This window comes from Plecotus auritus, assembly GCF_963455305.1.
Source record: "Plecotus auritus genome assembly, chromosome: 9".
Lineage (NCBI taxonomy): Eukaryota > Metazoa > Chordata > Mammalia > Chiroptera > Vespertilionidae > Plecotus > Plecotus auritus.
In genome coordinates this window covers 136705674-136720921 of record NC_137783.1, presented here as the reverse complement: position 1 = coordinate 136720921, position 15248 = coordinate 136705674, and the positions used below count along the sequence as shown (strand labels likewise).

The following is a 15248-nucleotide window of genomic DNA, read 5'->3' as shown; positions in this document are numbered from 1 at the left end:
CTAGAAAGACACTCTTACTACATAGTTTTTGCTATTCCTCAAACTTCATGGCCCATCCATTGCACAAGGCCTTTGTACTGATGTTCCCCCTGTCTGGAAACTTTCTCTCATTTACGCACCTACATGACTCTTTTCCTCGTTGAAAATTAGTCCAAATGCCAACATTTTCTTGAAGCCTACCTTGATCATAATTTTTTATTGTTGCCTTATGCCTCTATTCCAGAACCTTTTCCCCTACAATAATTTACATTTTATTATTTTTTATTACTTTCACCTTTTAACATGTATTACTAATTTTTGTATTTTCTGTTTTCCCCTGCTTAGAATTTGTAATCTATAGATACTACAATTAATAAGACCAGACTTTCATGTCAACATTTGAATCTTTCTTTCCTAGAATATGAGTCCTTTATACCACTTGATGAAAATTAATCTGTAGATGTCAATAAATTTACAAAATTTAACTTAAAGGAGTCACCTTTTTCTGACTGCAGTGCAGCACAATTTAAAAATAATATATGAAAAATAAAAATAACTTTTAACTTGAAAATTAAATACATAAAATTAACCTCAAGTTATAATTAATTAAATAGAAATTTTAAAAATTAACTTTCCGTCCTAACTGGTTTGGCTCAGTGGAAAGAGCGTCGGCCTGCGGACTCAAGGGTCCCAGGTTCGATTCCGGTCAAGGGCATGTACCTTGGTTTCGGGCACATTCCAGTGGGGGGTGTGCAAGAGGCAGCTGATCAATGTCCCTTTCTCATCGATGTTTCTAACTCTCTCTCCCTCTTCCTTCCTCTCTGTAAAAAATCAATAAAATATATTTTAAAAAAGTTAACTTTCCTATCCATATAATGTACCATAGTAGGAATAATTAATATCACTGTATGTAGGTGAAAAGTAAGTGACACTCTGATGAATAATACAAATAATAAATTCCTGTATTATTAAACAGGTAACAAAAAGTCAATAAAACAAGCAGTTGGTACTAGGAGCTCAAGAAAAAAACACTAAATTAAAAATGGTGTAAAATGATAAAACTTAGAAAACAACTAATGAATTAAAATAAATAAATAATTGAGCATCAATCTCAAAAAGCAAGCAGAGCCATTCCTTTATGAGTTAAAGAAGAAAGAAAATATAAAAACAGAAGAGAAACCAAGATGGCAGCATAGGTAAGCACCTAAACTGCTGCCTCGCACAACAATTTCAAAACTACAACTAAAAGACAGAACGGACACCATCCAGAACCACAGGAAAGCTGGCTAAGTGAAAATTCTACAACTAGAAGGAAAGAGAAAAGCTCACAGAGAATTGGAGGTACGGCAAAGGGGCTTTGTGCGCGCAGAGAGGAAGGGCGGCTGAGAGCCTGGCTGACTTTCTCTGGTGGAAGGGGGAAGGAAGCCCCTGACCGCACTGAACCCCAGTTCTGACTACACTGAACCCCAGTTCCGGGCGAGCCCCTGGGGACCTACACTCTTGTGGGGGGAATCTGGACTCTCGGGCGGAGACTCAGGAGCCAGGGAAGGCAAAGGTCTGCAGGCGCGCGCATGCCAGTGCGCACAAAGGGTGCGCAGGTTACCACAGGCTTTCCCTAGTGGAAGGGAGTCAGAAGCGCCTGACTGCACTGAGCCCCAGTTCTGACTGCACTGAACCCCAGTTCCAGGTGAGCCCCTGGGGATCCATGCTCTTGTGGGGGGAATCTGGACTCTCGGGCAGAGACTCGGGAGCCAGGGAAGGCAGAGGTCTGAAGGTGCGTGCGCACGCAAGGGCAAGGCTGACTGGAAGCCAAGACTGTCTGCTCTGCCCTGAGACTCCACCCCATCCAAGCTGAGCACAGAGGCTATTGCAGTTTGGCAAGTCTAATCCTATAAGGCTGTCTCCAGCACCGAACTTCTCCCAGCATAGACACAGCTGATCCTTACAGCCAACTGGCCTGGAGGTCAATTCCTCCCAGTGATACCAACAAAAATCAAGACTTAACTACAACAAGGCTGTACACACAGTCCACAAAGGGGTGCACCAAGAGTGTCCACCTCAGGTTAACTGGGGAGGCCGACCCACTGGGCCATATAGGAAACCTAGAACACAAATCTACCCTACCAACTCAGGGAAGTAGTGAAAATGCGGCGTCAAAGAAACAGATCACAAACAAAAGAAATGGAGGAAAACAAACGACTGGATATAGAATTCAAAACCACGGTTATAAGGCTTTTCAAGAATATCCTAGAAAAGGCCGATAAATATAACGAGACCCTCAAAGATATGAAAAAGGACCAACTAGAAATTAAACATACACTGACTGAAATAAAAAATGTTATACAGAGACCCAACAGCAGACTAGAGGAACACAAGAATCAAGTCAAAGAATTGAAATACAAAGAAGCAAAAAACACTCAACCGAAAAAGCAAAAAGGAAAAAAAAAATCCAAAAAGTTGAAGATAGTGTAAGAAGCCTCTGGGACAACTTCAAGCGTACCAACATCAGAATTATGGGGGTGCCAGAAGAAGAGAGAGAGCAAGATACTGAAAACCTATTTGAAGAAATAACAACTGAAAACTTCCCCCACCTGGTGAAAGAAATAGACTTACAAGCCCAGGAAGCATACAGAACCCCAAACAAAAGGAATCCAAAGAGGACCACACCAAGACACATCATAATTAAAATTCCAAGAGCAAAAGACAAAGAGAGAATATTAAAAGCAGCAAGAGAAAAACAGTTAATTACCTACAAGGGAGCACCCATATGATTGTCAGCTGATTTCTCAACAGAAACTATGCAGGCCAGATGGGAGTGGCAAGAAATTTTCAAAGTGATGAATAGCAAGAACCTACAACCAAGATTACTCTACCCAGCAAAGCTATCATTCAGAATTGAAGGGCAGATAAAGAGCTTCACAGATAAGAAGAAGCTAAAGGAGTTCATCACCACCAAACCAGGATTACATGAAATGCTGAAGGGTATTCTTTAAGAAGAGGAGGAAGAAGAAAAAAGTAAAGATAAAAATTATGAACAACAAATACATATCTATCAACAAGTGAACCTAAAAATCAAGTGAATTAAAAACCTGAGGAACAGAATAATCTGGTGAATATAATAGAATCAGAGGCATAGAATGTGAGTGGACTGATAATTCTCAGGGGGAAAGGGGTATGGGGGGTTCATGAAGAGACTGAACAAAAATCATACACCTATGGATGAGGACAGTGGCGGGAGGTAAGGGCAGAAGGTGGAGTGGAAACTGGGTGGAGGGGAGCTATGGGGGGGAAAAAGGAGAAACAATTGTAATAATCTGAATAAAGATTTATTTTTTAAAAAATTCAAAAAAAATATAAAAACAAAAGAGAATAATCCAGGAGAAAAAGAGAAAAAAGATATAAAAAGTATAGTTAAAAGTGTGATGAGCTAAGTAATAAAATTATATCATTAAAATCAAAACACATTAAAAACCTCTGATCAAACTTTGAATTCTGCCATGACAATATGTGACACAAGAATAGCTTTGCAATCATAAGTAACTATAATGGGTTCCAATATTTGGAAAATGTTAAAAAAAAACTTGCTCCTGATAATTTTGCAATCATCATGCCTATTGAGATGGCATTGACATTGAAGATAACCCCTTGTCTCTCTTTTGCCTTTACTCCCAAGGTTACCTTTTGTCAAGTAGTTTCATGCTGGTTTTTCAATTTCCAATTAAGCCTGTCTTAGCAGTACTACGTTTTTGTGAACAGAAGAATTGCCTTTCCAAAGGTTCAATGATATAACACATGCATGTAGCTCCTTTATCCACAAAAAAAATTGTGAAATTATGAAGTATAAACAGACTTTCCTAAAAGAGTTGTTTTTAAATTTAGATGGAAATTGATTTAATTGTCATGAATTAGTACAAGATTCAAAATAATACTTTAATCTTATTCTTACCCTAACCCTTTATAGATTATTTCTTTGCTTCTTCATCCTGGACAAATAATTCTCAATAAAATATTATACATCTTTTCATATTTTAATTTTTCATTCATATTTAAGAAAGCATTTGACATATTTGTATACAGAATACACTAAAATAGTAAAACAAATTACAGAAATATTGCTACATAGATGAATTAGGTGATTGTCAAACCAGAATGGGAAGCCTACACCATGTTTTCTTGTGCTGCCTTAAAATATTTATCAAAGACTAATGTAACATTGGTCATAGTGTACTGTGAAGTTTTGGTCATGAAGTGAGGATTGGATGCTAAATATACAATATAATGATAAGTATGCAAATCTAAAAATGCACAAGTAAGTATTAATGAAGGTAAGAAAATGGTAGAAATTTATCAAAATATTGTGACATTATTGACGTTCTCAATTTGTTCTTTAATTCCTGTTGCATTCTAATTTTTTCTAATGAACATATTTTATTTCAATGACAGTATCACACTTTTAAACATTAAAATGTTTCCTTGTGAAAAATGAATTACTCCATGTTTGATGGTTTCAATCATAGAGTAATTAAATATGTCTCTGGAAATGGTTTCTCCACCAACTCAGTTGAAAATATAGAGGATCACAAAAGAAGACTAAACAAGGTCCCTCATTGTGAGCCATCAAGGGAGAAAGGCAACTATTTCCTCAGAACATAACATAGCTGCATTTAGTCCCAGTGTGTTTTTTCCTTGGAAACATGCCAAGCAATCTTGCTTGGAACCTGATCTCCGGGGATGACCCAATGTTGCGTTAGCCTCTATCCCCAGTATAAGAGGTGCCCCGGAAGAGAGATAAGACATACTTTGCTCCACTTATGTTCACAGCAGCTCCCAGATACTTCTTTTAGACATAATTTCCTGGCAAATTTCCCATTCCACCAGGACCTTAACTAAATTTCTGTTGATTTTTTTTTTAAGCTTGGAATAAGACGACATGAATGCTCAAAAATTTACAAAGAACTTATCTCAAAGAAAAGAATATATTACCGAAAATTTTGACTCAAATGGTTTTCATATTTTATATGTGAAAAACCTTGAATTTGACAAGTTTCTAGTAAGATAATATTGGAGGAGGGGTTTTGTGGTGTGTTTTTTCTACCGACTTTAGCTCTTGGTAAGTATTACTCTGAAAATTAGAGAGTTTTGGTGAGGATCAGGTAAAATGGGAGTATGTTTAGAAAAGTATACATACACATAGGACTTAGACCTTACCCTAAGTAATGCCAGGTTTTGTGAAACCAGAAATGTAGAGCTAATGAAATTATGGTCAACAAGCAAAGTACATGTTTTAAAAATATAATATTTGAAAGAACTATGATTTTAAAATATTCAATTTAGGAAAATATATCTTTTAGAAAGAAATATGTGGTCTATAATTTTAATCCCATAAATTTGCAATTTATTTGTGGTTACTATTAAAACATTTTAAAACAAAATGACAGTAGTTGATTCATTGAAACTGTTTTCATCATTGTCTATGACACATTTAGCATTTTCCCTCAGGTTTGCTTCTATTATTATTAACAGGGATATAGTATAATAAGCATGTTCTCTGGAATCAATCTATCTTGGTGAAATTACAGAGTCAACATTTAATAGGTCTACTAATTAAACATGGTGGTCCCTCCTTTGGAAAACTGCTGTTTGAACTACTCTGTTATTTTTAGATAGTCTCTTATTTTATAAAAAATAACTTTGTATTTAGCTTGAATAATAGAAAAGATAAACTTAACTGTCTGACCTTGCAAGCTAGCCATCTAAAGGGGCTGATACACTGATACTGATATTAATTCACATATTCTGCCAAATGTTTGTTCATCCAAGGTTACAGGTGTCTATATAGATATGATATGTACTCAAGGTTACAAGCTGTCTTACACAAAGAACTAGAAGGATATAAAAAGGAAATACTCCTACTTGTGTTTGTTCAGAATTTGACAGAGGTAATTTGCTCTGAACCTGCGTGCAATAAAGATGACTCCTAACTAATTGGCTTATTAAGGTGTCTTGTCCAGCTCGCTGATTTGCAATACAACACTATGAATAAGTTACTTAAACTGTCTGTGTCCTTTTACTCATTTAAAAATGTGGTTAATAGTAGCACCTGTGGTATAATATTCTCATGTGCTATAAATAAATTAGTATATGGAAATATTTAGAACAGTGTATGGCTCACTCAAATTAGGCAATATGTTTGGGTTGTTTGTTATATTTATGCCTACTTCTATATTTGGACATCAAATTAAAAGTTTTCCATCATATTCTGCAAACCATTCATTATTATCAATTTTTAGAAATATTAAACTAATATAAATAACCTTTTGAACTAATTTCTACCAAATATCTCACTTTTTCCTCAACAGTTTGAAGCAGTTGAACACAATGGATGGAAGGAATAGCACAAATGTGTCTCACTTCATCCTTATGGGATTGACAGACTCTGAGGAGATCCAGCTGGTCCTGTTTACACTATTTCTCCTGATATACCTGACTAGTGTGCTGGGAAATGCAGGGATGATACTGATAATCCGCCTGGATCTCCAGCTTCACACCCCCATGTATTTTTTCCTCAGCCACCTGTCATTTATTGACCTCATTTACTCCAATGTCATCACTCCTAAAACCTTAGCGAACTTACTGACTTCCACCAAGTACATTTCATACCTGAGCTGCTTCACCCAGATGTTCTTTTTTGTCTTCTTGGGTACCACTGAATGTTTACTTCTCTCCTCAATGGCCTATGATCGCTATGTAGCTATCTGCAACCCTCTACACTACCCAGTCCTTATGTCCAAAAGACTCTGCTGCTCCCTCATTTTTGGGTGCTATTTGAAAGGCTTTTTGGACTCCATTATCAATGTGCTTTGCATGAAGAGACTGCATTTCTGTGACTCCAATGTAATCCATCACTTTTTCTGTGACACTTCCCCAATTCTAGCCCTGTCCTGTACTGACACTCAAGACATTGAAATCATGATCTTCATTTTTGCGGGCTCCACCCTAATGGTATCTGTTATCACAATATGTGTGTCTTATCTGTCAATTCTGTCCACTGTCCTGAAAATTACTTCCACTTCAGGAAAGCAAAGAGCCTTCTCTACATGTTCCTCCCATCTCCTAGGAGTCACCATCTTTTATGGAACTACAATTTTTACTTACTTAAAACCTCATAAGTCCTACTCTTTGGGGAAGGATCAAGTGGCTTCCGTATTTTATACTATTGTGATCCCCATGCTGAATCCTCTCATTTATAGTCTGAGGAATAAAGAAGTGAAAAATGCTCTTATTAGAGTCTTGCAGAAAACAAGTGGGCTGCAGGCTATTAAAGTAACCGTGTTGCTAAACTGTTAACTTCTCTGTTCTCTTTCCTGTTGGGCATTTCTTTGGTCTCTTCCAAAACAATGAACTCCTTTTATTATTTGGGTTTCTGTTGAAACACCCTTTACTTAATCAAGTATAATCTGGACATTTCCAGGAATATGTCTTTTCAAATCCACAATGCAATATACTGATGATGTATCATCGAATTGTATACTTCAAATGTATATAATCTAATTAAGCATTGTCACCCTAATGCATTTAATTACAAAATTACAATAAAAGTACTCTTAGAAAACAATACAACAACCAGCAAGGTAGTCTGTTGCTGTTTGAGGGATGAAGGCAGAAGTCACAAGACTTCTAGTTAAGTGACAAAGGACATTATTATTCAGAGCAAAAGCAATAGTTCATATTCACATCAGTTTCTCATACCCACCTAAGTCCCAGGAGTGTGAAGAGGTGGGCATAGATGGATAAAGGCATATAAAGTGGCCTACATCATAGGAAAGAACAGTTGAGTGTGGGAGACACACTTTGATGGTAAGCAGATTCATGTCTATTCTTTTTCTACAGGAACATTACCTCATTGCCCACAGTAGCTCAATGCAAAAACAACCTTAATATGTAGCTCAAGTAAAGTTTATACTTTTATTGAAATTTTCAGTGTTTACTTTATGACATTGTATTTGTTATTCTTTCTAAACACATTTTAAATGTTTAAAAGTCATCAAATCAACAGTCCCAAGAATAGATCCCAAGGTAAGCAATGGATTTGAATAAATATTTGTCAATGTAGGTTACTCAATTGTAAGAAATGCTCCATTCTGGTGTGTGATGTTGACGATAAGGGAGAATATGCATGTTTGTTGGGGGATGGAGGTGTATGTATATGGGAAATCTCTGTACCTTTCTTTCCATTTTGCTGTGAATCTAAAACTGCTCTAAAAAAAATAAAGTTTATAAACAAAAGCACACACACATAAAATAAAACTAAGAAATAAAGTGCAACCTCCTTTTCGAAGATAAAAGTTTACCTTTTTTTTTTTTTTTTTTTACTAATTCAAAAGATTCAGTTAATATTTTTTGAATCATTTAATTATACATTATTTTCCTTTATTTAATTTATTTTAAAATGCCTTATACATCAATGCCATTTTAAAGTATGACTTATTTTTGCTTTAATATTTATTTTGTCTATCCTGTGCTCTAAATGTTCAGCTATTTCTATTTTTGTTAATAATCCTCACTCAATGACACTTATTAATTTTATAAAGAGAGGAAGAGAGAGAGAAGCATCCATGTGAGAGAGAAACATTGTTCAATTGACTCTTGTACAAGCCTGGACCAAGAATGAACCCACAACCTAGGCATGTGCCCTGAGGGAGAATGGAACCAAACAACATTTCCATGTACTGGCAATGCTCCCACCAGCTGAGTCCCATTGACTAAAGCACTATTTGTTTCTGTTTGCAATTAGATATAAATATTTCAGGAGCATTTATTATTTAACTAGAGATCCGGGGCACGAAATTTGTGCACGGGGGGAGGGGGTCACCTCAGCCCAGCCTGCACCCTCTCCAATCTAGGACCCCTTGGGGGATGTCTGACTGCCGGTTTCGGTCCGATCCCAGGCTCGATTTGGCCCAAAATCGGCAGTTGGACATCCCTCTCACAATCCGGGACCACTGGCTCCTAACTGCTCACTTGCCTGCCTGTCTGATTGCCCCTAACTGCCCCCCCTGCAGGCCTGATCACCCCTAATCAACTCTGCCTGCCAGCCTGATCACCCCTAACTTCTCCCCTGCTGATCTGGTCAGCCCCAACTGCCCCCCCCCCCCTCCACCGTCCTGGTTGCCCCTTACTGGCCCCCCTGCTGGCCTGGTTGCCCTTTAGTGCCCTCCTGCCAGCCTGGTCACCCCCAACTGCCCCCCCGCTAGCCTAATTGCCCTCACTTCCCCCTTCTGCCGCCCTGGTTGCCCCTCACTGCCCCCCTCCGCCCCCCCGCCGGCCTGGTCACCCCATGCAGCCTGCTGTTCAGTTGTTACTATGAGGGCATCATGACCAATTTGCATATTACTCTTTTATTAGTATAGATCAGGGGTCCTCAAACTACTGCCTGCGGGCCACATGCGGCCCGCCGAGGACATTTATCTGGCCCGCCGGGTGCCGCTGCCTGTCCTGCTTAGTAGCCGATTCGTCTTGGACCCACAATGCACATAGGAATTTGTTCATAGTTTGTTTTTTTTTTTTTTTAAACTATAGTCTGGCCCTCCAACGGTCTGAGGGACAGTGAACTGGCCCCCTGTTTAAAAAGTTTGAGGACCCCTGGTATAGATAATATGCCTTTCTGGATCATCTCTCATCTTGTATAAGTATTTTGTCATTTCATATATTTATGGGCTCTTTTTATTTTCCAGATATTTTTTAAAACTATGTTTTCACCTTTCATTTATGTCCATTTCTATGACTAGGAAATGTATCTTCTTAAAATATGTTGGCAAAAATGGTCAACAGCCCTGCTGGTGTGGATCAGTGGTTGAGTATCAACTCATGAACAAGGAGGACAAGGTTCAATTCCTGGTCAGGGCACATATTGGGTTGCAGGCTAGATCCCCAGGATGGAGTGTGCAGGAGGAGCAGATTAATGATTCACTCTCATCATCAATGTTTCTATCCCTCTCTCCCTCTCCCTTTCTTTCTGAAATCAATAAAAGTATATTAATAAAAATAATGCCCAACAAATTCCATGAGTTGTAGATACTAGTAACACTTAAGTTGAGTAAATATTAATTTAAGTTAAGATTACTTTATCCTCTTTACAATATAGTTTATAACTATATATATGTATATGTACATATACATATACATATATATAAAGTTATTACATACATGTAAAGTAATCTACAGGCAACATGGAATATTTAGACTATTCACATTTGCCCTGTAATTTCCTTGTTAAATTAGTGCATATCACCCTATATAATAAAGAGGTAATATTCAAATTTACCTTCATGCCCTCACACAAGATGGCCCCCCATGTGGCCAAAGATGGCTGCCACAAGATGGCCAGCAGGGGAGGGTAGTTGTGGGCAATCAGGTCATCAGGGGAGGGCAGTTAGGGGTGACCAGACTGGCAGGGGAGAGCAGTTGGGGGTGACAAGGCCGGCAGGGGAGGGTAGTTGGGGAGACCAGGCTGGAAGGGGAGGGCAATGGGGGCAATCGGGCCAGCAGGGGAGCAGTTAGTTGTTGATCAGGCTGGCAGGGGAGTGGTTAGGGGATGATCAGGCTGCCAGGCAGGCGAGCAGTTGGGAGCCAGCAGTCCCAGATTGTGAGAGGGATGTCTGTCCACTGGGACCGGGCCTAAACCAGCAGTCGGACATTCCCTGAGTGGTCCCAGATTGGAGAGGGTGCAGGCTGGACTGAGGGACACTCTGCCTCTCCCCCACCCTGCAAGTGCAAGAATTTCGTGCACTGGGCCTCTAGTATTTTATGTAAGATGCAATCTGAAGTAATTTAAGACATAATTATCCTGCCTATGATGTCATGCCAGAAGATTATTTAAAAAATACACGATACAGAAAAAGAGTAGAGGGTGCCAAAAGTATGAATAGCTGTGTGTTTCCACATAACTGATAGACATAAGGTAATAATATATTTTGCTGAGCATGTACCATGTGCCAGACAATATTCAAAGGGCTTTATATGTATAATTACCGTAGTTTTTCAGTTAGGTGCTAGCAAAATCCATGTGTTTATCTCACATAAAGGAAAGCCATCTTTCTACTTGTTCAGGAAAAGACTTAAGGATGTTCCTGGAATTTTCTCTTTATTTCATACACCTTATACTCAATCCATCAGCATATGACATTGATCTCCGGGGATGACCCAATGTTGTGTTAGCCTCTATCCCCAGAATAAGAGGTGCCCTGGAAGAGAGACACTTATGTTCATAGCAGATCCCTGATACTCCTTTTAAACATAACTTCCTGGCAAATTTTCCATTTCACCAGGACCTTAACAAAATTTCTGCTGATTTTTTTTAACTTCAGAATAAAACAATAAATGCACAAAAATTTATAAAGAACTTATCTCAAAGCAAAGAATATATTATAGAAAATTTTGACTGAAATGGTATTCATATTTTATTTGTGAAAAAACTTGAAGTTGAAAAATTTCTAGACAGATAATATTGGAGGAAGGGTTTTATGTTTTTCCACCGACTTTGGATCTTGGTAAGTATTACTCTGAAAATTAGAGAGTTTTGGTGAGGATCAGATAAAATAGGAGCACTTTCAGAAAAATATGTATACTTATACACTTAGACCATACCCAAGGTAATGCCAGGTTTGGTAACCAGAAGTATAGAGTTGATGGATTTATGGTTTACAAGCAAGATATATGTTTTAGAAATATAATTTTTGGAAGAAATATGATTTTGAATGGTCAATTTAGTAAAACATATCTTTTGGAAATTAATACTAATATGTGGTCTATAATTTTAGTCCCCTAAATTTAAAATTTGTTTGTGGTTAATAATTAATAATTCTCAAAACAAAAGGACAGTAGTGATGCATTGAAGTTGTTTTTCTATCATTGTTTATGACACATTTAGCATTTTCCCTCAGGCTTGCTCAAATTAGAAATAGTAATATAGTATAACAAGCATGTTCTCTGGAATTTATCTATCTTGGTGCAATAACAGAGCCAACATTTAATATATCTACTCTAAACAAGTGACTTAAACTGTTTGTGCCCTTTTTTATTTAAAAAATATGGGCAATAGTCACACCTATAGTTTAAAATTTTCATGTGGAGTAGATAAAACAGTGTAAAGCTCATTCTTATTATGCAATATGCTATTTTTTTTATTATATTAAGCCCAAGGGATATTTTATGCCTATTTCTATATTTGGCAATCGAACTCAATTTTTCCATCATATTCTGCAATCCACTCATTATTATAAATTTTTAGGAATATTAAACTAACATAAATAACCTTTTGAACTCATTTCTACCAAATATCACACTTATTTCTCAACAGTTTGATGCAGTTGAACACAATGGATGGAAGGAATAACACAAATGTGTCTCACTTCATCCTTATGGGATTGACAGACTCTGAGGAGATCCAGCTGGTCCTGTTTATACTATTTCTCCTGATATACCTGACTAGTGTGCTGGGAAATGCAGGGATGATACTGATAATCCGCCTGGATCTCCAGCTTCACACCCCCATGTATTTTTTCCTCAGCCACCTGTCATTTATTGACCTCATTTACTCCAATGTCATCACTCCTAAAACCTTAGCGAACTTACTGACTTCCACCAAGTACATTTCATACCTGAGCTGCTTCACCCAGATGTTCTTTTTTGTCTTCTTGGGTTCCACTGAATCTTTTCTTCTCTCCTCAATGGCCTATGATCGCTGTGTAGCTATCTGCAATCCTCTACACTACCCAGTCCTTATGTCCAAAGGACTCTGCTGCTCCCTGACCTTTGGGTCCTATTTTCTTGGCTTTATTAATTCTATTATCAATGCACTTTGCATGAGCAGACTGCATTTCTGTGACTCCAATGTAATCCATCACTTTTTCTGTGACACTTCCCCACTTCTAGCCCTGTCCTGTACTGACACTCAAGACACTGAAATCACAATCTTCATTTTTGCTGGCTCCACCCTAATGGTATCTGTTATCACAATATGTGTGTCTTATCTGCCAATTTTGTCCACTGTCCTGAAAATTACTTCCACTTCAGGAAAGCAAAGAGCCTTCTCTACATGTTCCTCTCATCTCCTGGAAGTCACTATCTTTTACGGTACTATGATTTTTACTTATTTAAAACCTCGTAAGCCTTGGGAAAGGATCAAGTAGATTCTGTTTTTTATTGTGATCCCCATGCTGAACCCACTCATTTACAGTCTGAGGAATAAAGAAGTGAAAAATGCTCTCATTAGAGTCATGCAGAAGACAGAGGGTTACAGGCTATTAAAATAACAGTGATGCTAAACTGTTAACTTTTCTGTTCTCTCTTTCCTGTTGGGCATTGCTTTGTTCTCTTAAAAAGCCATCAAGTCCTTTCATTTTTTTGTATTTCTGTGGAGCCACCCTTTACTTAATCAAATATTGGCTATTTTCCACAATATGTCTTTTCAAATCCACATTGTAATTGCAAACTAGAGAATATGTGTTAAATCCATGGTCCAAATATATATGTGTTTTTAAGGGGAACTGATGAACAAAATGAGAACATTTATAGATGTGATCTTTTGAACTCCATCTGGCATACAAATTACCATGCATACTCCAATGACAAAGAATTTTATTATGAAAATGAGATCCAGTTGGCACACTGATAACAGTTTCAGAAATTATTTTATTTGTTACAAAGAGAAGAAATGCATTAGAATGATTATGAGCACCGGCTTTGGAACCAAACATTCTCTCCTCTTCATCCTGGAACTCCCTTTTTATAGATCACTGCACTATATTTCCTAGTCTCTTCTGAATAAGAACATTCTATGTCATCTTATTTTAAACTGCACTGGTTCCTCCTATCCCTCTTTCATGCTTCATTTGTTTTCCATAACAGTTATCTCCACCTAACGTTTTACTTCTGTAGCTTGTGCCTTTTGCTTCTGCTCTGCCACCCACACCCAACTCTCCCATAAGCTCAACGAGCACAGGCCTTTTCTGACATTGTTCAATGTTTTATGCCCAGCACTTGGAACAATGCCTCAGTAAATGTATCTGAAAGCCAAACCTTACAGATGATGAAACTGAAGCACAAGGGATGAAATAACTGGTTCATGATCACTCCATTAGTTAAAGAACAAGCTCCTTTTGAACCCAGTCTCGAGTTCACATTCTTCAACATCACTCTGTTGTAAGAGTGGTGAAAAACAGAATTAATCATTATATTAAGGAAGGCATAAATCAAATACCAGGAGCCTTTGAAAGGTGTATGTGGCTGGCAAACATTCTCACAACTGCTAATAGAAGACATTGTGATTTTGGCAATATTTGTTCAAGCTCCTCAAACCCACAGGCATAGACTTATTTACCGGAAGAATAATCCTGGTAAAGAAAAGACAATTCCATGATGGAATGATGCCAGGAAGAGAGTCTGCGTTAGTAAGAGAACAGGGTATCCTGGTATTGCAAAGGGATTCAGAAACAGAGTGGCTCCACAAAGGAAAGCATGTCCTTGGTTATAACCTTGCAGAATTTAGCTGACTTGGGTTTGTCCATGGCTCTTCTTCATGAGGTCACCATGGAAACTAGGCTTCTTTTCGCCTTGATATGTTATCTCCCAGATGTTGTCCTCTTCTGTGTGGGAGGAGAGGGTTCATCCAGCACTCTGCACATTGCCTTCTGAGACTGACGTGACATTTTCAGGTTGGAAAAACAATTCCCAAACTTTTGTGCATACAGTGGTGAGAGACTTCCTGTATGGCTTTTAGGAATATGGTAATTTATTTAATAGATTAAGGAATAGTCATGTCACCCAATTCTTCTGATGTGAGCATCTTTAAGCAATTGCATATTTCTTTTCCTTATTAAATTATTGTCAAAGAGATGTTTATAATATTCTATTATTTTTATTATAATGTTTGTAGGGACCAAGTGTTTTTCTTTTTTTTAATTTCTGATATTGGTAATGTGTTGTTGTTTTTTCTGTTTAATGGTGACCATAGGAATGATAATATACATGTTTAATGTATCATTGTCAACTGAAAATAATATATAGCATAACTTTTAATATAAGAAACTTAGAGTAATAAAGACCAACTTCTTCTCACCCAAACTTTGTGCTAATTTTGTCATAAAAATCTTCTTTGTATGTTTTAAACCCCCAATATATCAGCATAGTTTTATTTTGGTCATTCATTTTTAAGCCAATTAAAATTTAAAATTCAATATTTATTACATTTATCTTAACATTTATATTTC

The 15248-nt window shown here is 37.5% G+C and overlaps 2 protein-coding genes across 2 annotated transcripts; both read left to right on the top strand.

The window, feature by feature from the left end:
- Positions 1 to 6357: 6357 nt before the first annotated feature.
- Positions 6358 to 7326, top strand: LOC308233757 (olfactory receptor 8H1-like; the record flags this gene model as incomplete). Its single annotated transcript, XM_080640703.1, has 1 exon — positions 6358 to 7326. The coding sequence occupies one exon, from the start codon at positions 6358 to 6360 to the stop codon at positions 7324 to 7326; it is 969 nt and encodes a 322-aa protein (XP_080496829.1).
- A 5030-nt stretch (positions 7327 to 12356) lies between these two features.
- Positions 12357 to 13169, top strand: LOC308258081 (olfactory receptor 8H1-like; the record flags this gene model as incomplete). The annotated part of the gene is made up of 1 exon (XM_080688337.1): positions 12357 to 13169. The coding sequence occupies one exon, from the start codon at positions 12357 to 12359 to the stop codon at positions 13167 to 13169; it is 813 nt and encodes a 270-aa protein (XP_080544463.1).
- Between the last annotated feature and the right edge of the window lie 2079 nt (positions 13170 to 15248).